Consider the following 24,208-nt stretch of genomic DNA (forward strand, 5'->3'; position numbering starts at 1 on the left):
GGATCAAAGTACGAAATTAAATGTGTTGGATGCCGAGTTATTGTTACATGAAGTCTTGAAAAATTTAAGGACTTTTGTTATTGCTAATTGTTTTCATCACGCCCCTCATTCTCATTTCTCCTAACACGCAGAAGATATTAATGAATTACATAGTAGCCATCGATGACAATGTTTTCACATCTGCCATGTATTATGACGACATAATATTGGTAGTTTTAGATAAAGTCAATCCTAACGAAGAAATTGAGGATACTACGGAACCAGAATTTCAATTACCGTCAGTGTCAGAGGCATGTCTAGCTGTAGAAACTCTTCAAAAATTTATTCGTATATTAAGGAAATGATCAAAAAATGCTATAATTTTTGCGATTGGCCCCTAATGTCAGTTCTGTTTTGACATTTGTGTAGTAAACACATGCGAAATACACGTTAATAAGCAATATTACGCTGCACTGCTCCAGAACGCGGAATATTGGTGACTATTTATTTGACCAATAATCGGTCGGTGACTTTGGAACAACGTGAATTTCGTCGCAGACTTTTAGCCCCTCGCTTCCATCCTTAATCACCACCAGGAGGAAGATGATTTTTCATCAAAAATAATCATGAGTGATGAGGCGCTCCAGACTTCTTTTTGTGGGGCTTTTTGAAGTCGCGGGTTTATGTCAACACGCCTCTGACTCTTTCAGCTCTTAAAACAAGAATGAAGTTTTGGCCAAAGTGATGTAAAATGCCATAAAAAGGGCTCAAATGACAATAAACTGTGGCGGCGGCCATTTATCTGATATCATATTCTCGACTTGATGTAAAAAAAATTAAAAGACCAAATAAAAATAATCCACAAGAAAAATCAAAGTTTTTCATTTTTTTTTTAAATTACAGCCAAAAAAAACTTCGGAAGATTACCTTTGCGCCACCTTGTATATCTGCTGAAGAATACATTTAATATCGTTATTTTTTTGGTGCCGTGACAACGGTATTTTTGGGAGTTATATCCGCATTGGTTTGCGGACATAAGTCCCAAAATTTTTTGGGAGCTATGTCTGACCACCCCTTGCGGACATAACTCGCAATGCGGAGTTTTTAATACATATTTTAATTCGAATATATAAGAAAATTACAAAATAAATTTAATTTCATAGACATTTTTCATTTCATAAAAGCATTTATAATTGATTCAAATTTTTTACGAAAATTAAATTAAAATTAATACAAATCTATTTTCTATTTTTAGTAGCCATTAAGATGAATGGAAATGAGGCTTATGAAGCTAATTGGTGATGTGTCGGGAAGTGGAAAAGCGCCGCTGAAGAAAATATTAAAACAGAAATCGCGCGATTTTTACAAAAAATATGTGCTCATTTTAAGAAAATGTAAAGTAATTTAAAAATATGTTAAAATTTGTATTTAATTCCATTAAAATTTTTAAATGTGGACAGTGCCGCAGTCGAAATTTTTTAACAAAATAGCGCGATTTTTACAAAAATATTTTCAATATTTAAGAAAATAAAAAGTGTTTGCTAAAACATGCAAATACTTTCTGCAAAACGAATAGCTCCGCAGGCAAAAATATTAAAAAACAAGTAAGAACGGCCTTATGTTCGGCCGGGCCGAACTTGTTATACCCTCCACCACAAGTTGTATTGAAGTAAAATGGAATAATTAGTTTCCTTTCGTGTATGAAGAAGACTTAATACTAAATTTCAGCAATTTCGGTAAAACAATGTGAGGCACCATTCTATGGAGGCTGTCTCAAAACGTCGATCTATACCGACAAATTTCTGACGGAAAGTTTTTAGGCTCAAAGAAGACTAAATACCAAATTTCCTATATTTCTGTATGAGAATGTGGCTAAAACTTACAAAATACCGAAAATCAAGAAGTACGCTTCTATGGGGATATAGGAAGACGTGGACCCCTACTGACAATACTCTTCTGGAATATTTTATAACTCTTGGAAGACGAAATAACTAATTTCAGCCATTTCGGTTGGATATTGACGTCACAATCTTCAGTATTACGAAAATCGGGAGGTACCGTTCTATGGAGGCTATATCGAAACGTTGACCTATACCGACGAATTTTAGTCGGAAATGGGGCAATATGAAAGCGTTGACCTGTACAGACATATTTCTGGCGAACAGTTTTATATCACATTGAAGACTAAATACCAAATTTCAACCATTTTGGTGGAATATTGAAGACACAACCTTCAAAATACGAAAAATCGGGAGGTACCTTTCCATGGGGGCTATACGAAGGCGTGGACCTATACCGACAAATTTAAAGGGGAAGTTTGAGTTCCCCAACGAAGTCTAAATACAAAATTTCATCCATTTCGGTGGAATATTGAGGCCACAACGTTCAAATACCGAAAATCGGGAGGTACCGTTCGATGGGGGCTATATGAAGGCATGGACCGATACCAACAAAATTCTGGGGTAAAGTTCTATACCCCTAAAGAAGACTACGTACCAAATTTCAGCCATCTTGGTAGGATAATGAAGCTAAAACCTTCAAAATACCGAAAATCGGGAGGTACCGTTCTATGGGGGCTATATGTAGGTGTGGACCGATACCGACAAAATTCTGGGGTAAAGTTCTATACCCCTAAAGAAGACTACGTACCAAATTTCAGCCATCTTGGTAGGATAATGAAGCTAAAACCTTCAAAATACCGAAAATCGGGAGGTACCGTTCTATGGGGGCTATATGTAGGTGTGGACCGATACCGACAAAATTCTGGGGAAAGTTTTATACCCCTAAAGAAGACTACGTACCAAATTTCAGCCATCTTGGTAGGATAATGAAGCTAAAAACTTCAAAATACCGAAAATCGGGAGGTACCGTTCTATGGGGGCTATATGTAGGTGTGGACCGATACCGACAAAATTCTGGGGAAAGTTTTATACCCCTAAAGAAGACTACGTACCAAATTTCAGCCATCTTGGTAGGATAATGAAGCTAAAACCTTCAAAATACCGAAAATCGGGAGGTACCGTTCTATGGGGGCTATATCAAAACGTGGACCGATATATCCCATTTTCAATACCAACCATGCTGCAAGTAATAAAAACTTCTGTACCAAATTTTGACTCTCTATCTTTAAAATTGCGAGCTGTATCTTGATTTCAACAGACAGGCGGACAGACGGACATGGTGAAATCGACATAGAATTTTATGCTGATCATAACGCCCAAAATCATTTTGGGAGTTATGTCCGGGCACCTATTTTTATTAACAAACAAAAAACATTGTTCCACAACATCCCATACGGGACAAGGGAGACTTCTCTCATATCAATGAGTGCCGCCCGATTCATATTTAGCTCAATGATATGGGACCTACTGTTTATCGCCGAGTCCGAACGGCGTGTCTTACGACACCACTTGTGGAGAAGTTTTTCAAGGCTGAAATACTCAGGAAATGTCGCCAACATTACTGAGGGGTATTTTGCCACCGTTGAAAAATGTTCGATCTTGCTTGGCCGGGGAATCGAACCCCCGACCTTCTGTGTGCAAGGCGGGCGTGCATACCATTGCACCACGGTGGCACCCACCTATTTTTTATATTTTTTATTATTTTGTTTTTAAGTCATTGATACGTATGTTAAATATGGCGAAAAACAAAAATTTTTTACAATCGATGAATCCGAGTTTCACCCTTTCAGAATTCGCGAACTGTTAACATATTCTATATAGTATGATATACATTCTTTAAACTGAAGTGTTTTAGGAGGAATCCCATAAGGTCGACCATTAAAATTAATTTACGTGGAAGCTGTGTTGGCATCAATGTAGAAAAATAGGTAAAAATGGGTTGAAGCCAACAAGTTTTTTTATGCTCCCTTCCGATTTTAGGCTTAACCTTACAATTTATAGACATATGCCCAAAGAATGAATCACAGAATACTCCACGGACAATAAGATAGCAGTGTATCATTTTTCGATATATCCACTGCATCCACCTAAAATTGATGCTGACATTTTGAAGCCGGAATTTCGGGGTTTTTTGAATTGTTTTAATAATTCGGACGCGCAACAAGATAATATTCAAAACTCACATTAGGATTATAAAACTCGTGATTCTACGTCCTTTAATGCATATCTCATGAGTGTGCTCCTTACAGCATCCTAGTAATTGGAGTCTAAAGGCCAATATTTAATGCGTGATTTTTTTTTAAAAAACCTATTTTTTGCGTTTAAAATTTACAAGTGCCATTCAATTCCCTTTGTACCCCGCGTGAATTTAGTTTTTTACGCGACGGATCTAATGAGACCTTCCGCGATCGAATCCATCCACTAAAACCGCGGATATAGATACCCTGAAAATAGGAAAAGCAGCAAAAAATTATTTCGACAAATCCGCGTACTAAACCGCGATTTTCTTGAAATTTTTTTACGTAAATGGAATCCTTTATACTCGATTATAATATTTGCGAAAACGCGTGTCATAAATTACAGAGATTCGCGTGTAATATGGGTTTTTCACCAAAAATAGAATGTGGAGGCACATCCGCGGTTCTTGAAGAATCTAATTAAAATTGGTATATTTGGACGTATTTTTCATAGACGCTGACGAAACCGGATGCGCATCAAAATCGTATGCACATTGCGCGACTTTTACCAACTTTAAGGTTTTTTGCAGTGTATGATGCAACTGGTGGCACACAATGGCCCCTGAGTGAAACATCGAAATATGCATAAATTTTGACAGAGATTGATTCGCTGTATCCAAAAACGGATGCGCATCAACCGACTTTAATTAATTCGCGAATAACAGGCTTTTTAATTATAATATTAATTGAATGATTGTAATTTCAATATTACTCTTAATTTCCTACCCTTATAAGTTATCACAGTAATCAGTTAAACTCTCGCGATGGTAAACCATATGTTTTGATGAAGTTTTAACTGTATACATTCATTATTCTATGGGATTTTAGCAAAATAGTTGGAGAACTCCCAAATATTTTTTTCTAATTTTTAGAATCAAACCAAAAAAATATTTGCAACAATATTTTCCAGCAATAAGTTTTTCTCTTTTGTTGTTGCTATAATATGCAATTTATGTACCCAGTCTCTATAAATTTGGTATCATATTGTTCTACGCATTGTCTAGATTCCGCATATATTCTTTAATTTATTTTTTGAGGGTTTGTACGGATTCTGGGACAGGATAATTTGGATTTACTTCAAATTTTTTTATTATTTGTTGACTTTCCGCGAAAATAATAATAAATTTAATAACTATTTAAACATCTACGAATAGATATGGACTGCTGTTAACGATTTATGCATACATTTTCTCATAACAACAAAAAATATATTTTTAAATATTTTTTCTTTATATGAGAATAAAAACCGCTATAACTTTTGCGCGCATTGGCCAATTTCGTGAACGCGAGCAGATTTGAAACCGGATTTTTTTCCTTTACCTCTGTACCAAAAATCGTAGATGTGCTTGAATTGAATTGAATGTATTTATTTACTTAATAAAACAACGTATTTATACCCAAATGCGACAATACATAATATAATTTCAACTTTTTTATAAATATCGTTTATAACGAATATCGCTTATGGCGTTCGATTTTGGTCGGTCCCTTGGCCGACGTAATAAGCGATTTCGACTGTAACAGCTTCAAAATAATTTACGTTACAATTCAAATTTTTAAATTAACTGAAAATTGTCTAAATTAACTTAAATCTATCTGTAACATTCGTTACAATATTTAATAAATTAGAAGTAAGTATATTTTGCCTCCAGGATATATTTCCCTACATACACTCGAGTAGGACTAAGTAATAGGAAATACTGGAACGACAAATCTAAACAAAAAATAATATTAGATCATTATACGATTTAAAAGATTTTAAACATACCATTATAAATGTTACAAATGACAATGTTGCAAACCCTCCAACATCAAGAAGAATTGGAAGATTGGAACGTTGTATCATAAATTGAACCAAATCTTTGAATTGAGCGCTCTCTTTATACCATCTACATTCATAAATAACGACTGGTAGAATTTCACTCTAAATATAAAAAAATAAATATTTATGTATAGACAAAACCAATAAATCAATTACCTCGGATGTAATAAGCTGACCTATGAAACAAAATATGCCAACCTCATAATACGCAGCGATCATGTAAAGGAACACCTTTATAATAGCAGATACATTATTGCCCTAATAAAAGTGTAACAGTTATGTAATTAAAGGAAAATTGAAAATATTGATTGTTGATGTACCTACCAATGTATTGGCATGAAATGTCAACAGACATATAACCAAACAAGAAACCAAAAACATAGACAACGTCGGCATCCGGTATAAAGAATTCAGTTGACTGCAAAATCTGGAAAATATTTCATAAATCTTCAACTCAAAATTCATAACATTCAAATACTTACTCATAGATTTTTTGCTGGAATTTAATGCACACCTGCATATATTTTATACGGTCTTCTCGTAATACGTGATATGTGGTACTATAAGATATTAAGGCACGCAAAGCTTTTAGCGATGCCAGACAGTGGGTTGATATTAAAGTAAATAGTCCAGTAAATGCTATGGCACCTAAATTAAAAAAAAAATTAGTAATATTAATACTCCCAGCAAAAATTCGGATCCATTAGTCATTACGTAACCCATTACAAAGTAATGTAAACAAACTTCTTTTCCCATTACAAGTAATCTGAAAAGTAATGGGATACTTCTTAAAAAAATTACAAGGCAACCCTACTTACTTTGCTCCTCACTAAGTAATGAGGACGGTGGCACAGTGAGTGTGTGTCTGACTATAAATCCTAGGGTTGTGTGTTCAACGCTCACTGTCGGCATGCGATTTTTTTTTTTTAATTAAAAACTAACAGTTCGTGGTGCACATGTGCACTGCACGTTTAAGTTCTTAAGCAACCCTTAAAGTTCGTGTGCGTGGCTAGTGTCTTTGGCTAGAAATCAGAGGGTTCGTGTGTTCAACTCGCACAGCGAGCGAAATAAAATAAAGTAAAATAAAAGTAACAAGTGTGATGAAATTAAAAAAAAAAAAAAAATGTCTACATCAACTGTTCTAAAAATAGAATTTTTTTCAACTTCTAGTGGCCACAGAATAACTAGTTATTCTAGTGGTCATAAAATAACTACAAACTGAGTGCGACATGCCCTTGTAAAAATAATGGGAAAGAAAGGGGGTTTGCCAGTAGTTACGGCTGCCAAAAATCCCTTACAAAACCCATGATTTTGGGAGGACTTCTTTTGCTGGGCTATTACAAATTTACAAAGGATGTGTAAAACAATCGGCACCAACGACGATTTTAATTTTAGTATTTGTTTCAAACCTTTTTTTATTTTTGCCTTATTAAGGCGAAGGTCATTTATAGTGATTTTATTTAATTAATTCTCTTTCGAGTTGAGCTGCTACGACCTAAGAGGTACATTGATATATTAGGAGTCTACACATCATCCATCCACATAATTGAAAATCCAAACTATTCCTATAGTCCAACTTCCCAGCAAACCAATCGTACCGACATCGTAACGATATCTTAACGAAAGTTGTATGAAGTGGTGGACATAATTTCGGAACGAAATGTCGGAGCGCCATCGGATAGATTTCGGTGAGAATTCGGAACGAAATCGGAAGAAAATCCTTGGGAAATTCGAAGGCGAATTTTTTCTTCCGAATTTTCGTACAGATTTCTGAACGATTTCGGAATAATGTCGTATAAAAATCGGAGGTATGTACCTTCCGAATCTTCGTTAATATTTCTGAACGATTTTGGAATAATGTAGTATGAATATCGAAGGAAAAAATTGTCTCTGGCGCCTCTCTTTTTTATTAATTGATCTTTGTATGTTTTTTTTTAAGATTGTAAAATTTCAAACGTTTCTCTAATGATTTTCACTGTTGTTATCATTTTGTAGTTATATTAGAACAATGTAAACTTTGTGTACGAATATATTGAGTCTATCATCACTAGCTTCAGTTGTTATATGTTGCATTTATATTTAAAATATTTAAAAAATTGTATATGCGAGTTTTATAACCAAACATTTTGTTTTTCGACAACAAACTTAAATGAAACCAACCACCTTTTGTATATATTTAACAACAAGGAGTTAGATATACATATACAAAAGGTGGTTGTTGTGCGAAGGGAAATTTGTTTCCGGCATATCGATCCGAATTCGTACCGAAATCGGAAGAAAAACACTGGTATATTGGAAGGGAAATTTATTTCCGACATTCTCGAAACGAAATCTGAACGATTTTGCTTCCGAAAAATGTTCAGATGTATCGAACATCCGACATTTGGTTTGCTGGGTTGGTAATTCCATTATTCGATGTGCACAAATACTATTGTAAGTTTTATTCCTACCTCATTTGTATTTGATCTTCTATGTATATCAGAAGATTTTTGATCATCAATTATTGTCTACTAAAGTTTTGACAAGTTGATGGTGGCTGAGAACGCTAAGACGCCGGCAACCTTGACACTCGGTTGTAGGGGACCAGGTTCGAATCCCAGCATGGCTCATGCTTAAACTATCTTATTTTTATCTTATTAAGGCGATTGTCATTTATAGTGATTTTATTTAATTAATTCTATTTCGAGTTGAGCAGTTATGACCTAAGAGGTACACTGAAAAATTAGGAGTCTACTTTTTTTGTTAAATACTTACAAAACGCCGTACAATGCACTTGGCTGAGAACAATAAAATACTCGAAAATTTGACATAATGGAGATTTTATGGGATCTGAAGTATTTGGGGTAAACGAGGCGGGAAATACTGGAAAAATAATAAGAATTTTATACTATTGTTTTGCATTTGTCTTTGTATGTGTATATATGTATGTACTACCCACCGTATTCTAAATGAAAATGTTGTGATTTATTTTCAAAATTATTAATATTCACTGCAACATTTTGACCCATATACCCAATTATTATTGCCACGATAACGCATGTGAAGAAACGGCATTGAAATTTAATACTAGACCAAGATTTATTAAGAATTTCATTGATATCCTTAAGTATTTCGGAGGAATTCATTAAATCTTAGCATGTAATTGAAGAAAAATAAAGAAATCATTAAAATAAAAAAAGTTTTGAAATACAGTTTGGACTATATTTATCATTAAGAACTTACTTAGTTCGAAAATTTCCAAATCAATGAGAATATCAGCATTCTGCACATATTGAACGACATCGAATATTTCGTGCTGTTTGAATGTAAACATCAACAATTTAATAATCGAAACGAATATTTGAAAGAATATAAGAACGGCCTGAAATAAAAAAGGATATAAATTGAATTCAACTTTAAGGATAAGGAATGTGCTGTAGGCAGGGTTTCGGAATCAGAGTCGAGTCGTGAAAAAAAGCTCGACTCCGACTCCGGGCAAAATTCTTTTTTTTTCTAATTTCCATATATCGACAAAATGAAACGATCAAGCTATGTGTGCCAGCCCGCCCGTCCAGTCCGCCCATTAATATTTTAATCAAACTCCAGGCAAAATTAAAGACCGATCGTCACGAAATTTTGTACGGCCCAGTAGAAAGTGTCTTGAAGACAACATTGTCTAATCGTTTAAGACAATGCTATATCCCTGAAGACACCTTGCAGAGTGCAATGTGAAATCATCGACGAAATTTTCACACAAATGTCCCAGTATTCGCGTAAGACAACTTGAGCGACAGGGTAAGCGAAGTTGTCACTGAAGACAACTCCGATGACTAAACACCCCATATTTCGTTGACGACTGTTCCACGGACACTGTCTTGCTATTAGTCATTGATGACCCAACTAAAGACAATTTAATTTATGTCGTCGTGTGTAAATTTTTTATTAAATTATAAATATTTAATATGTTTACAAATTTTATCTTAAATGAATAATACTTAGCTCCCATATTTCCGCCAGTCACCATTTTCTTCGAACTTTGGCACACCGTACTTCTTACCCCAGCCGACTGAAGGGCGATCTCCATATCCTTTTTTATGGATTCTATGATAAATCAAATTTGAAAATTGCCACTAATATTTTCGAAAATCTTACCTAGCTTCATATTGGGATTTTTAAACCTCTGCTTTGACTTCAACCTAAATACACGAATTTAAAAAATTATTACAATTATTTTAAATGCAATTTAATCTACTTATTCTAACTTACCCTTTTCAAGTTAATGCGCAATAAATAAAAACAGTTTAATTCGTGACGCGGTTTACGAATTTTATATTTTTACATTTATAAATATAAATATATATATATATATATATATATATATACGAAACGTACTAAATTTTAAATTTTGTATATTTTGAACAGATATAGCTAAAATCATGGAATTTGGTATGGAAATCAAGGTTGGGAAGTGGTGTTGATGTAATTAAATGGTTTTGGAAAATCGTACTAATGTGTACGAAAAGTACTAAATGATACTAAATTTAGTACAATTTATTTTTTATTTTTTTAGTTTATTTTCGAAATATTTATTACAATTAAAAATCATAATAAAAAATTATAAAAAAAAACACTAGCAACTAGGGCTATCGGCCTTTAGTACAATTTATATTTGGGTGAACGGATAAAGCTGGAAACCTGAAATTTGGGATTAAGATTACTGTTGAAGTTTAGGAAATTTTGAACATTCCTACTTATGGGTACGGAAAGTACTAAATGGTACTACATTTGGTACAATTTCGATTTGGGTGTAAGGATAGGGCAGGAATCCTGAGATTTGGAATTAAGATTACTGTTCAAGTGTAGGATTGAGATATGTATATGGGTACTTTTGGAAATTCGTACTTATGTGTACGAAAAGTACTAAATGGTACTAAATATGGTAGAATAGGGTTTTGCGTAAATGGATACAGCTGGAATCCTGAAATTTGAGATTGAGATTACTGTTGGAGTGTAGGATTGGGGAAGTTTTGGATATTCGTACTTATGTATGTGAAAATGAAAAGTACTAAATTGTACTAAATTTGGTATAATGGGTATTCGGAATCTGGAATCCTGAAATTTATAATTGACATTATTGTTGAAGTGTTGGATTGAGGTAGTTTTGGAAATTCGTACTTATGGGTACGAAAAGAACAAAATGGTACTAAATTTAGTACAATTTGGATTTGAGTGAACAAATAGATCTGGAATCCTTAAATTTGCAATTTAAATTCTGTTGGAGTTTAGGATAAAGGTAGTTTTAAAAATTCGTACTTATGGATATGAAAAGTACTAAATGTGGTATAATTTGGATTTGGGTGAACGCATAGCGCATGAGTCCTGAAGTTTGAAAATAGAATTACTGTATGAGAGTAGGACAGAGGTATTTTTGAAAATTCGTAGTTATGGGTACGAAAAGTTCTAAGTGGTACTACATTTGGTACAATTTGGATTTGGGGAACGGGGAATTTGGTATGTCTACTGTTGGAGTGTAGGATTGAGATGGAGGTAGTTTTTGAAATTCGTACTTATGGGTACAACATGTACCAAATAGTACTAAATGGTACAATTTGGATTTGAGTGCACGGGTAGCGCTGGAATCCTGTGAAGTGAAGGATTGAGGTAGTTTAGGTACGAAGGGTTGATATATGTGTTTGTAGAAATACGTACCATATGTATACGAAAATTACGAAATGACACTCAATTTGTTATTGGGGTCAGGGTGAGTGCTGGTGTGTGGCATTGGTATATGGAGGTGGATTAAGAAATATGTGCATACTATAAATATACGAAAAGTACTAAATCGTTCTAAATTTGGTATTGGTGTAGGGGCAGATGTGGAATTCTACAATTTGTTCTTAGAGTCACTGTTTATGTGTGAGGTTAAGATATGCAGATAGATTACTTTGGAAATACATAAAGTGGTTTTTGCAAATTCGTCCTAGAAAGGTACGAAAAGTAAAGGGAACTAAATATGGTATCTATTGTATTAGGCAAACGCGAAGAGCTAAAATTCTGAAACTGATGGAGAGTTAGGGAGATATATCAAATAGTTTTTGGAAATTCTACCTATAAGTGTACGAAAAGGACTAAATTTGGTACAGATTGTATTCAAATTTGGTATGGGAATCAAGGTAGGGAAGTGGCGTTGATATAAGGAAATGATTTTGGAGTTCGTACTTATGAGTACGAGAAGTACTAAATAGTGCTAAATTTGGTATCATTTTGATTAGAGTGAATGGATAGAGCTGAAAACCAGAAATTTGGAATTAAGATTACTGTTGAACTGCAGAAGTGAGGAAATTTAATAAATTCGTACTTATAGGTACAGAAAGCAATAAATGGTACTACCAAGGAAAAAATTCTCATTGAACTTTTTTCTTTGCTTACCTTTATACTTCGAGCTGAAGATTGATGTTTGGGTATAACAAGTTTTTTGTTGAAGAAGTTATTGAAAAATAACTTCGGTGGAGAATATCCACAAACAAAAAACAAGGGAACTGATGAGATTCTGTGGCGATAATCGAAACTATAGTATTCCCTGCCTTACCCCTTTGCGAACAATGCCAAATCTTTTCCACTAATAAACTAGTTGTTTTAAAAGATTAAAACAACAACAAAAGGGATTAAGCTAGACTATTTTGAAAAAACAATCTTACTTATAGATTTAAAGAGTACGAAATGGTTCTAAGTTTGGTACTATTTGGAATTGGACGAACGGATACAGCTGGAATCTTTAGTTTTGGAATGACGACATACATACATACACATAAATTGTAAATTATTTGTTAAAAATTGAAATGACAATCACTGTGTTATTATTATTATTATTATTATTATTATTATTATTATTATTATTATTATTAACTTGCTTTGTTGTGTGTTTAGTTCAAATCTGGTAACTCATTTTTAACACGGTTGCAGTTGACCAATCGAACTAAAACTTTGCACACTTCTCAGATTTGGATGACAATACACGAATATGAAATCAAAACCAATATTGGTCCATTTTTACACTGTTTTACAGTGTTTTATCTAATTTGCTTTTCAAATCTGGTAACTAATTTTTCACACAGTTGCAGTTGACCGATCGAACTTAAAACTTGCACACATTTCAGATTTGGATGACAATACATGAATATGAAATCAAAACCAATATTGGTCCATTCTTACAGTGTTTTTACGGTGTCTAACTTAACGCCCTTTTCAAATCTGATAACTGATTTTTAAAACGGTTTCAGTTGACCAATCGAAGTAAAACTTTGCAGACTTTTCAGATATGGATGACAATACATGAATATGAAATCAAAACCAATATTGGTCCATTTGTACACTGTTTTACAGTTTTTATCTAATTTGCTTTTCAAATCTGGTAACTCATTTTTAACACAGTTGCAGTTGACCAGTCGAACTGAAACTTTGCATACTTTTCAAATTTAGATGACAATACATGAATATGAAATCAAAACTAATATTGGTCCATTTTATAATGTTTTAACGGTGTTTTATTTAAATTGCATTTCAAATTTGGTAACTCAATTTTGACACAGTTTCAGTTGACCAATCGGACTAAAACTTTGCACAGTTTTCAGATTTGGATGACATTACATGAATATGAAATTAAAACAAACATTGGTCCATTTTACAGTGTTTTAACGGTGTTTTATTTAACTTGCATTTCAACTCTGGTAACTCATTTTTCACACAGTTGCAGTTGACCAATCGAACTGAAATTTTGCACAATTTTCAGATTTGGATGACATTACATGAATATGGGCCCAATTTCTCCTACAGCCCACATATAGCGGTACAACCCGATTTCAGGTATTTTGAGGGTTTTATCTTCATTTTTGCCCGCATTAGCTGTCATTTGGCATTTTCAATGATACAGACATTTCCCCACCAAAAATTGTGAACATAGGTCAAGGTTATGGTATAGCCCCCTTATAGCGGTACCATCCGATTTCAAGTATTATGAGGATTTTATCTTCATTTTGAGGCCGAATTGGCTGCAACTTGGCATTTGGAGCCCCCAATGGTACAGAAACTTCTCCCTCAAAAATTGTTGACATACATATGTCCAGATTTTGATATAGCCCCCATATAGTTGTACCACCCGATTTCAAGTGTTTTAAGGATTTTATCTTTATTTTTAGCCAGAATTGGCTGTAACTTGGCATTTGGAGTCCCCAATGATACAGAAACTTCCCCACCAAAAATTATGGATGTAAGTCCAGGATTTGGTATAGCCTTTATATAACGGTACTACACGATTTCATGCATTTTAAAGTTTTTATCTAAATTTTCGGCCTAAGTTTACTATAATTTTGTTCTCAGTGGTCAAAAAAATGTATTTACTAAAAAGTTAAAAATAAAATATAATTAAAAAAAAAAATAAGTTTCAGTGTTTTATTTAGAAATGCACTTAAAACTAGAAAATAATTTGTCGCTTAGCCTCAATAAATATATTCTTTCTGATGATAAAATCTCTCAAATAAAACGCTTGCATTAAAATTATAAATGGTGGCAAAATTAAACGGCAAGCGTTTTATTTGAGAGATTCCATCATGAGAAAGAATATATTTATTGAGGCTAAGCGACAAATTATTTTCTAGTTTTAAGTGCATTTCTAAATAAAACACTGAAACTTATTTTTTTTAATTATATTTTTTTTTATTTATTTTTTAGGCGGTGCTTAATAATTAACAAATTATAGTGCAATTTATGGAAATGCGTAATTTCGAACACAAATTATTGCACAAACAGTAGTTTCAACAGAATATATTTGAAATTAAACACAAACCACTTAATTTCAAACATAAAGTGTTCGTTGCAAGAACTGCAATTGCAACATAATGAGCTTGAAGTTAAACACAAACAGTAGCAAATTCATTTTCGCACAAAAAAATGTGTATTTTCTAAGCAAAGAACTTCAAATACAAAAAAAACGTGTTCGTTGTTCGCGGTTCTTTGTTCGAAGCGGACGGAAGATTGTGAAGATATTGTTTTCTTTTTAAATGGTTTTATTTAGCTCACCCCGTTTGTTTTATTTATTCTTGGGTCAAATTTAGTAATTCAAATTTCACCCTCTTCCTGTCAACCGATTAATCTGAAATTTTGTATACACTTTGGATTTTGGTGACAATACAATTATTATATTTATTCATTATCATTATAAATCCAAGATGGCGGCCGCTACAAAATGGCGGATAACGTAGGTTTTATCAATCCCATCAATATGGGTATCAAATGAAAGGGCTCAACAAGCAGAATACAATCCACTATAAAAATTGAAATCCAAGATGGCGGCCGCTACAAAATGGCGGATAACGTAGGTTTTATCAATCCCATCAATATGGGTATCAAATGAAAGGGCTCAACAAGCAGAATACAATCCACTATAAAAAATTGAAATCCAAGATGGCGGCCGCTACAAAATGGCGGATAACGTAGGTTTTGTCAATCCCATCAATATGGGTATCAAATGAAAGGGCTCAACAAGCAGAAAACTATATACTATAAAAATTGAAATCCAAGATGGCGGCCGCTACAAAATGGCGGATAACGTAGGTTTTATCAATCCCATCAATATGGGTATCAAATGAAAGTGCTCAACCAGTAGAATACAATGTACTATATAAAATTAAAATCCAAGATGGCGGCCTCTACAAAATGGCGGATAACTTAGGTTTTATCAATCCCATCAACATGGGTATCAAATGAAAGGTCTCTACAAGTAGAATACAATTTACTATGCAAAATTGAAATCTAAGATGGCCGCCGCTACCAAATGGCTGATAACAATTTTTTATCAATCCCACTAATATGGGTATCAAATAAAAGGGCTTGACAAGAAGAATATAGTGCACTATACAACCTCAAAATTTAAGATGGGCGCAGCCAATAAATGGCGTATAATTAAGATTTAAATTTAGAAATTGAATCTGTAATTTAGGTATCTGATTAATCCAGCCTGAATCCACCACCCAAGTCAAGATTTTTTATCGTGTTGAGGACTGTGTGGCGTTAGGGTGGCTAAAAATGATACGTCGTTAGCGGTACAGTTGGACTGCAATAAACTAACGGGCAAGAAACCTTGCAATAATGAAGCACTAAATGAATTAAACAGAATGCGAAATAAAAACTAATAACTAGAAAATAAAAATAGGTAAACAACTTTTTAAGTTAAACGGTTTTATGTTAAACATACATTGCAATGTTTAAGATAAATGTACTAAAATCCAAAAAATAATAAAATAGATACAGTCGTGGGGCACGTCAATTGTCTACAATCGTTGATTAAAATGTTTGTTTTGTAATGTTACACCATAATTAGGCAGTTGTTCAACCGACAACCATGGACGTGTGATAAGTAGGGCTAGAATGTGGAAACAAGCTAGCAAGCTCGATTATAAGCGAGTTTTAGGGTTTCATAGTGGTGAGCGAGTAGTACTTTCTCGATTAAAGACAAACTACGAGCAGTGAAACTATTCCTCGCCTGCCAGCAGTGTGAATGTCCAACGATAAACTAGTTGAAACAACTCTTTTATTTACATGGAGTGTATAACTATTGGAATTTCCATGAGCAAGAAAATAGTAAGAAATTTCCTCACCGTCTGCGGGCCAACTGCCTAACGACAAATTAAACGATTCTTCTATCGCACATTAAGTCGATAATTTGTAGACAATTGACGTGCCCCACGGTTTTATTTTAGTCTAGTCTATGCATATGTTTATAATTCCCACGACTGTATCTATTTTATTATTTTTTGGTTTTTAGTACATTTATCTTAAACATTGCAATGTATGTTTAACATAAAACCGTTTAACTTAAAAAGTTTTTTACCTATTTTTATTAATAAATCAAAATTAAAAAAAAAATCAATAAACAAATTTGTGAAAAAGTATATTGAAAAGTTGTGCATTAAATTGTAAAATAATTTTTAATGTCATAAATAATTTTAGTTTTAACACTGTGCAACATTTTCAAGGCAATTTTGCGCAAACAACTTCCCTCTTTGGGTGTTGTTTTGTTAGATCCGGTTCGGATTTTATGGCCCCATCTAAACATGGGTAAATATTGACTTTTTAAAGCAAATCGGGGCTATATTTTTAAAACCAATACGAATCTTTCCATGACATCTGCAGCAAACTTGTAGATATGAACAAGAAGAAGGTATTTGGAAAAAAATGAACACGAATAATCTCATATATTGCCTCAAATTTTATAATATATCTAAAAATTCCGTAATTTGTATAATTTTCGCAACATATCTCCAAAATGGTTAAATTTTTCATAATATTATATTTGGGAAAAATATTCGCTTAAATGTAATACATAACTCTTTAGAACATATCGTTGTTGTAAAATGCCTCTATCGCGTTGTTTCTAGCATATTTTTCAACGACAGTTTGAAAAATATATCAACAATACATTGAAATTTCAAATATGAGAATAAACAGCCTGTGTGAACGTTGTTAGAGATATGTTTTGTAGAAAGTATGATTGAAATACCGCCTAAACAACATGAAATAAGTGTTTTATAGTTTCAGAATGTTCTGAAGAATTGCTGAGCACATTATTTGGGAATTTTTTGCGAAAGGTTACTTAGTTCAACTCATAATTCCATAAATTATTTAAATTTGTATATATTTTATCAATTTTGATGCGCTAGTTGCGGTTTTTCCTAGTTCATCCGCTTGACACGTAAGTTCTTCTACTTTCGGGCTATAATGTTACTGAAGACCGCGAGGTAAAATTCCTTTTAGTTTCTGAGATAAAGCCCGGATCAATGGAAAAAATTGGCATTTTAGTCCGGTATAGATGAGGCCATAAAATACGAACCCGATCTAAAAACACGAAACCCAACTAGGGGTTTTGTAGTATCAATATGTACTTTCAGAAAATACCCACTAGAAGTTGTTTGCATTTTCAGTGCTGCACTGTGTAATAAGAGTTTAGAACTCTACAACCAGATTGTATATATAATTAAATATATATTTACTTTTTTAGTATTTTTAATTTTTTAAAACCACTTTTTCTCTGCATTCAAAATGTTATTTTATTAAACACATTCAGAAAATATGTTACATTTGCAAATGTAATGTTACCCATGGGTACCTCTGCATACACTTACACACAAAGGTGCTTTGTACACCAAGTAGATACATATACAGAAGATTATTCATTTATACATTGTACAATGTATTAAATATGTATTAAATATTGTTAACAGAAATACATATGTATGTATGTACGTTTAAAACTAAAGAGATAATCCGATTAAATCTCTAAATTTACAAACTTTATTTTTTTTTTTTTTTTTTTTTTTTTTTTGTTTTGTAATGACTTAGTCAAAATATCAGCTAACATATTATCTGTTGGGCAATATTCGTAGCTTATTCTTTTAAACTATTGCAAATTTCAGACAAAGTAGTATTTAACATCAATGTGCTTCCTTCTTGGATTATTTTATCTTCCTGGAGAATTTTGAGGCAACTTTCATTAATTGACAAATTCATAAAATTTCCGGTGATGCGTCCGCAAAAGCTCCTAACTCTGCTTCTGTTGATGATAAGGTTACGTTGGTTTGTTTTCTACAATCATAACTTATGTTGGCTTCATCAAGTTTGAAGCCGTTTGGATATAGCCCCGAGAGAACTCTACCTCTCAATTTTCGGTGTTCGGCATTATATTTAGTGTTTAGTCTTCCCTGGAGATATAAAATGGTCGGTGCAGGTCCAGGTTTTGATATAGCCTCCTCAGAACAGTGCATCCCGACTTTTGGCATTTTCAAATTCATCCAAATTGGTTTTAAATTTGTTGTTGGTCTACGTAGGGTGTCGTAAATATTCCTACAGAGAATTGTCGGTATAGGTCCAGGTTTTCATATAGCTCCCATAGTACGATACATCCCTATTTTTGATAGGTTGGAAGTTTTAGCCTCATTATCCCATCGAAATTGCTCAAATTTGCAGAGATTTTTCGGTATAGATCCACGTTTTGATATAGCTCCCATAGAACAGTATCTCCTGATTTCGGTGTTTCGGAGGACTTAGCCTTATTATCCCATCCCCTTATTAAGCTTACGATATACGTATTTGCATACCTAACTAACCTACCCATAACCAAATTTAACCAAATTCTGTCCAGCCGTTTCGGAGGAGTTTAATTTCGAAAATCATGACAGTTCTGAAGAATTTTATAACATGAATATACTCCGTATTGCTGGCCCGTCGTTTTAGTGGCCAATATGCAACTTTTAGACGTTCTAGATATTTAACTGTCTTTAAAATTCGATTTTGCATTGGAATTGCAAGAAATTTTTAAACAATCCGTTCAAAAACATCATGAATTTCGCGTTTTCCCAAAAACTTTGTGTAAGGGAGGTACCCTGGCTCCTCCACTAAGTCCAATAAAAAATAGTTTACGACCTATTCTCAGTTCTAAAAACTCCACATACAAAATTTTATATATAGGATAGATTGGGTAAACCCAGACCGCATTGAAAATTTATTGAAATACGAAAGGGATTCACAAACAGAGATGGCCTGTCGGAAACTGTGACGTATATGACATACATTTCCGACGTATAATACATACGTCAGAAACGTCGTAAACCTACCCAAAAAACATAGGTTTACCACAGAATTAAAACATTTATAATTTCAACAATATTTGTTTTTAATCCAATTAAATAACGTTTTAGGCCATGTTTATATTATAGCATTTTGCAGGATTAACCTTCTTAATGCGGATTTATTTGACGTATAGGCAATGGAATTGACGTTTGAAACCCAGTGGGTTTGTTAAATCCGGTTATATATAAACGTACTATTAGATTTTCTTGAGATCTTATTTTATTTCAACAAAAAGAACAACAAATTTAAAAGATATTAATTTAACTGATTTTGCTTCCATTGAAAGTGTCTTTTATTCCTTGAAATAAAAAAAAAATATTAGGATTTCATATTTCTGTAATAATTTGAATTTGAGTTTGAATTGGGCTATATCGTTCAAGGCGTTGAACGCAAATGGAATCGTTAAATTTCAAACTTGTTGAATATTCTTGTAATACAAATTTAATTTCATATTAACAGAGATATACACTCAACCTGTGCGAGTTCAAATCCTCATCAACTAAAATCGACATACTCCATTTTGGAAGTAGATCTTAGGGGTCATTTCAGTTGATCACCGTATAATTTAAAGATTTTGGGCCAGTATGCCAGGGAGCATAGACTTACCCAGGAAAAAATAATACCGCTATAAAAAGGAGCAAAAAGAGTAGCATCGGTATAATTGTCCAAATGATCTTCGAACAGATCCTGAACTGTACTTCTTGATCTATGTATATCTGGATGATATATTATATATTAGGATGTGTAAACTATGGACCAAATTGTACACATCCTTCAAGAGTTATCGTGAACACAATTTTTCCGAACATTTTTTAACCTTTGTGGGGGAGGTACCTGAAGGAGTGGATCGACTTGGCTTATCTTCGAACTTAAACTAAGTTTGTACAAAATATTACGAAGGCCAAATTTTGGACCGAATCGGCAGATCCGTTCGAGAGTTATCTTGCGCTCCAACCACTACACACGGTGTCAGAGGGTTTTTATTCATCTTTCAGGCTATTTTCTCAGGACTTGCCCCTGATGAAACTTGTACCATCGTATATGGGGCAGGGGATAAAGTTTGTTACAACAAAGCGATTCGAGAGGTGGTCCTTAACTGAACATTTTCAAAATTTTGTGTAGGAGGTACCAGAAGAAATGGACCAATTGAGTCCATATTGGAACCTCATATAAGACCGGTAGAAATTTCATGATGTGCAAAGCATGAACCAAATCTGTTACTCCCTTCAAGAGTTATCGTGCGCACAAATTTTCCGAACATTTTCGAATTTTTGTGGGGGAGGTACCGGAAGAAGTGGACCGATATAACCCAACTTCGAACTTAAACTAAATATTATGGACAAAATATTACGAAAGCCAAATTTTGGACAGAATCGGTTGATCCGTTCAAGAGTTATCGTACCCTTCAGCCAGACAGAGTGACGGATCAAGACCAAATTGTCTGAAACGGACTTCGTCCAAACATACTTGGGGTCTAAACCCATTATTTCAATGAGGCACATTTTTCCCGTATGAAATTGTATACCCTCGTTAGTATAAATGCTGAGGCTATAAAAAGTGTAAAATATAATTAAAATGTGCAAATATAACACCAAAAAACCCATATAGTAGAGGTAATAAATGTGTAACAATAATTTAAATTAGAAATTATATAGAGAACATAGACATTTTTAGGTTTATGACGTAAACGACTTTTTATACGTTTCATACAGGTATGTGACGTTTCCGACGTTTACAACTTTACGACCGTAGAAATCCCAAAAAATCAAACAGACCATTTCTGTTCACAAACAAATATCAAGAAAAGGAAATAACAAAATGATGAATCATCTGTGGTATCTTAGTCCACAACTTGTTGGCCTGGAATTGTTTTATCTGATAGTCCAAACCACCGTGAAGAGCCAAATGCGACAAAAATCTTAACAAAGCAAGCAGAAGAAGATGGAAATTTCTCCAAAAATACAAAGGATGGTAAACAACTTACAAGTTGTGAACGACATAGCAGAGCAAGGACTCGAGTTCATCACAGATTACAACCAATTAATTACAAAGGACGAAAAACTAAAACAATGCGTTGTCCAAGCAGTCATCTGTACCCAGGTAAGTCCGAAACCGCATTATGCCAGCCCCTTGAATAAATTTATATAAGAATAAAATTTAAAAGACATTTGTTTTCATTCCAAAAATTGATAATATAGGAAGAAAAATTTTCCCTTTTCACAATAGAATTCATTTTCGCCCTAATTTTTATAATTCAGTAATACTTACGTAAAGCCGATAGCCGTAGTCGCTACTGCTTTAAGCTAATAGTTTATTAAAAATTTTAATTATAATAAATAATTAAATAAATAAAGAAAATACTTACGTATTTTATATTATATTTTATAGTATATTTTATTATTTGTTGAGCATAAAATATTAAAAACAGAATGGCCTTTAAATTAATGGATAATACGGGCAAATAGCTTTAACCGTTCCAGAGATATGGGTCGCCAAATAGTCAAAAAATCGAGATTTTTATAACGTGACACGTGCATAATTGGAATATGTTCAATTGTGCTCAAACTTTAACAATCTTAAAATCTTACAAAACTAAACACTTTAGGGGATGCCTTTTGCATAGTTTAATAATAAAAAATGGTACTACAATATACATATAACCATACCTTTATACCATACACCACACTGTTGTATTAGGTCTCAATAGCATAATAACCCAGCAAAAAGTTTGCCTCCAAAGACGCAGTTAAATGATATGTACAAGTGATCTGGAAGTGCATCAAATTATGCATTTTCACTCATGATTTTTACAAGAGCGTGACTACTGAAAGAGGCACTCCATTGCACTGCATTTTAACCGACCCTCTGGCACTGCATTTTAACTGACCCTTTGGGGTAGAATAGGAGGCAGTCCAAAGCACGTGTTTTGATACAGGCATTCTGCGGAAATTGTGCAAGCCATTACAAAATATCCCAGAACAAATAAAATGCACTTATTATTTGTGTAAAACAAAAATGTTAAGAACTTTATTACATTAACACAAATTATGAAAATTCTCCATTGAATTCAATCGCAAACATGCGTGTTTCCTCCGCTCTCCATTTAATCCAAGCTGAACTGTTTTTGCTTCATATGCTAAATGGGTTGTCTTCCCATCACCAGTTAAGATTTCGACATGTATTCCAACAGCACTCCATTCGGAAATTTTCTTCTCGTGAGTTACCGGAAAAATTTTCTCAAATTAAATATTATTTAGAGGTAGTTTACACCATCTATCAATGTCATATGATACGAAAAAAACCCATTCCATATCTACCCACGGAGGCAATGTGGAGACGTAGTTTTTTACGTTTTTGCTGGTGTGGGCCCACAGAGTAAATGGCGTATGGAAAATCTCCAATATTGCATATATTATGATTTATGTACATGTAGGGATCTCTAACAACTGCTAATAAAATGTAGCGAACGGAGTGCCTTTTTCACGACTCCGTTTGGACTGCATGCGGATGCTGTTAAATTGTGAGGAATTGGAGTGCCTTTTTCACGACTCCGCTGAACTGCATCAAAACATGCCGTGACAGAACTAGTCCACATTGCACTACTTCCAATTTATTTTGCTGGGAATCTGCTAAAAACGAACTTAAACGGCCAAAGATCTTAATTTAGAACACTTTAATGATATTTGACAATTTTCTAACTTTAATTATCAATTGTACGACTTTTATGACCATTTTCGGACAAAAACTGCTTGCATATTTTCCATATTTGTTGACATTTTTGAGCAAGAATTCCATGCCGCGTAGTATCTTCATCAATATAAACGTCACACCTGCTTTTAAAATCGAGAAATATTGCCTCTTAACACAATGAGTACTTACTTCAATATAAACATCAAACGGCTCATGACGATGGTTCCACAGAAAAATCAATTGACCATAACAACCAGTGGCAGCCGATATAGCAAATAAGAAATTTAATCTAAAAAAAATCAACAGCTACATAAATAATATTTCTCGTTTTTTGTTTTATCTATAAAGTCCTTACAGTGTTAAAGGATTGATAAACTTTGTCTTATAGAAAACATTACATCCGGCAGAGAATGCCAACCACTTCCACATTTTAAGAATTTGTTCCGCTTTAAGCCTTGCGTCTTGTAGAATTGTATCCATTTTGGTGAATATTAAAACTTCTACTGATTTTACAAACCCAAGAACAAAGTTAAATAATAGAATTGTATCCATTTTGGTGAATATTAAAACCTCTACTGACTTTACAAACCAAAGTAAATACAAAGTACAAAGTTAAATAATAGGATACAATGAAAAAATTTGACCGGGTGAAGCCCATGTTAGATAGAACATTATCACCAAACTGCCTAAAACTAAATTCAAATACTAAAATATATCTCATATTTAAAGGATCCTTAAATTAAGATTTTTTAATAATTAATGAAAACCTCTGGAGAACTCCCAATTGGAGACACCCTTTTGTTTTCCAATTATCAATAGATTTTATGAATACCTTGCAAACAATATACACAGTCTTGTGGTTTTCTAAACGATTACGACGCACTAAGTTAACCACATTTTATAGACACAACATTTTCTAT

The 24,208-nt window shown here is 33.5% G+C and overlaps 1 protein-coding gene across 5 annotated transcripts; it reads right to left on the reverse strand.

The window, feature by feature from the left end:
* Window positions 1-5,514: 5,514 nt before the first annotated feature.
* On the reverse strand, window positions 5,515-23,988 carry LOC141401568 (odorant receptor 63a-like). Of its 5 annotated transcripts, none has more exons than XM_073981878.1 (11): window positions 23,869-23,988; window positions 23,644-23,791; window positions 23,478-23,577; window positions 9,162-9,234; window positions 8,878-9,069; window positions 8,694-8,801; window positions 6,422-6,587; window positions 6,264-6,366; window positions 6,096-6,197; window positions 5,886-6,041; window positions 5,515-5,831 (listed from the first exon to the last, which is right to left on the reverse strand). In XM_073981878.1, the coding sequence occupies exons 2-11, from the start codon at window positions 23,766-23,768 to the stop codon at window positions 5,781-5,783; spliced, it is 1,176 nt and encodes a 391-aa protein (XP_073837979.1). In that variant the 5' UTR covers window positions 23,769-23,791; window positions 23,869-23,988; the 3' UTR covers window positions 5,515-5,780. The 5 variants fall into 5 exon arrangements, with proteins under 5 accessions (XP_073837979.1, XP_073837980.1, XP_073837981.1 ...); XM_073981879.1 differs by having other exon boundaries at window positions 23,644-23,788; window positions 23,878-23,958; XM_073981880.1 differs by having other exon boundaries at window positions 23,878-23,957.
* Window positions 23,989-24,208: the final 220 nt, after the last annotated feature.

The sequence above is a fragment of the Musca autumnalis genome, unplaced genomic scaffold (assembly GCF_047663935.1).
Source record: "Musca autumnalis isolate F117 unplaced genomic scaffold, ASM4766393v1 scaffold_4, whole genome shotgun sequence".
NCBI lineage: Eukaryota > Metazoa > Arthropoda > Insecta > Diptera > Muscidae > Musca > Musca autumnalis.

Coding starts and splice junctions, on each gene's coding strand:
- LOC141401568 (XM_073981875.1), bottom strand. CDS start 23,840: ATGGATACAATTCTATTATTTAACTTTGTTCTTGGGTTTGTAAAATCA. Junction 9,235..23,477: donor CGTTTGATGTTTATATTGAA/GTAAGTACTCAT, acceptor ACATTCAAACAG/CACGAAATATTCGATGTCGT. Junction 6,367..6,421: donor TTCCAGCAAAAAATCTATGA/GTAAGTATTTGA, acceptor AATATTTTCCAG/ATTTTGCAGTCAACTGAATT.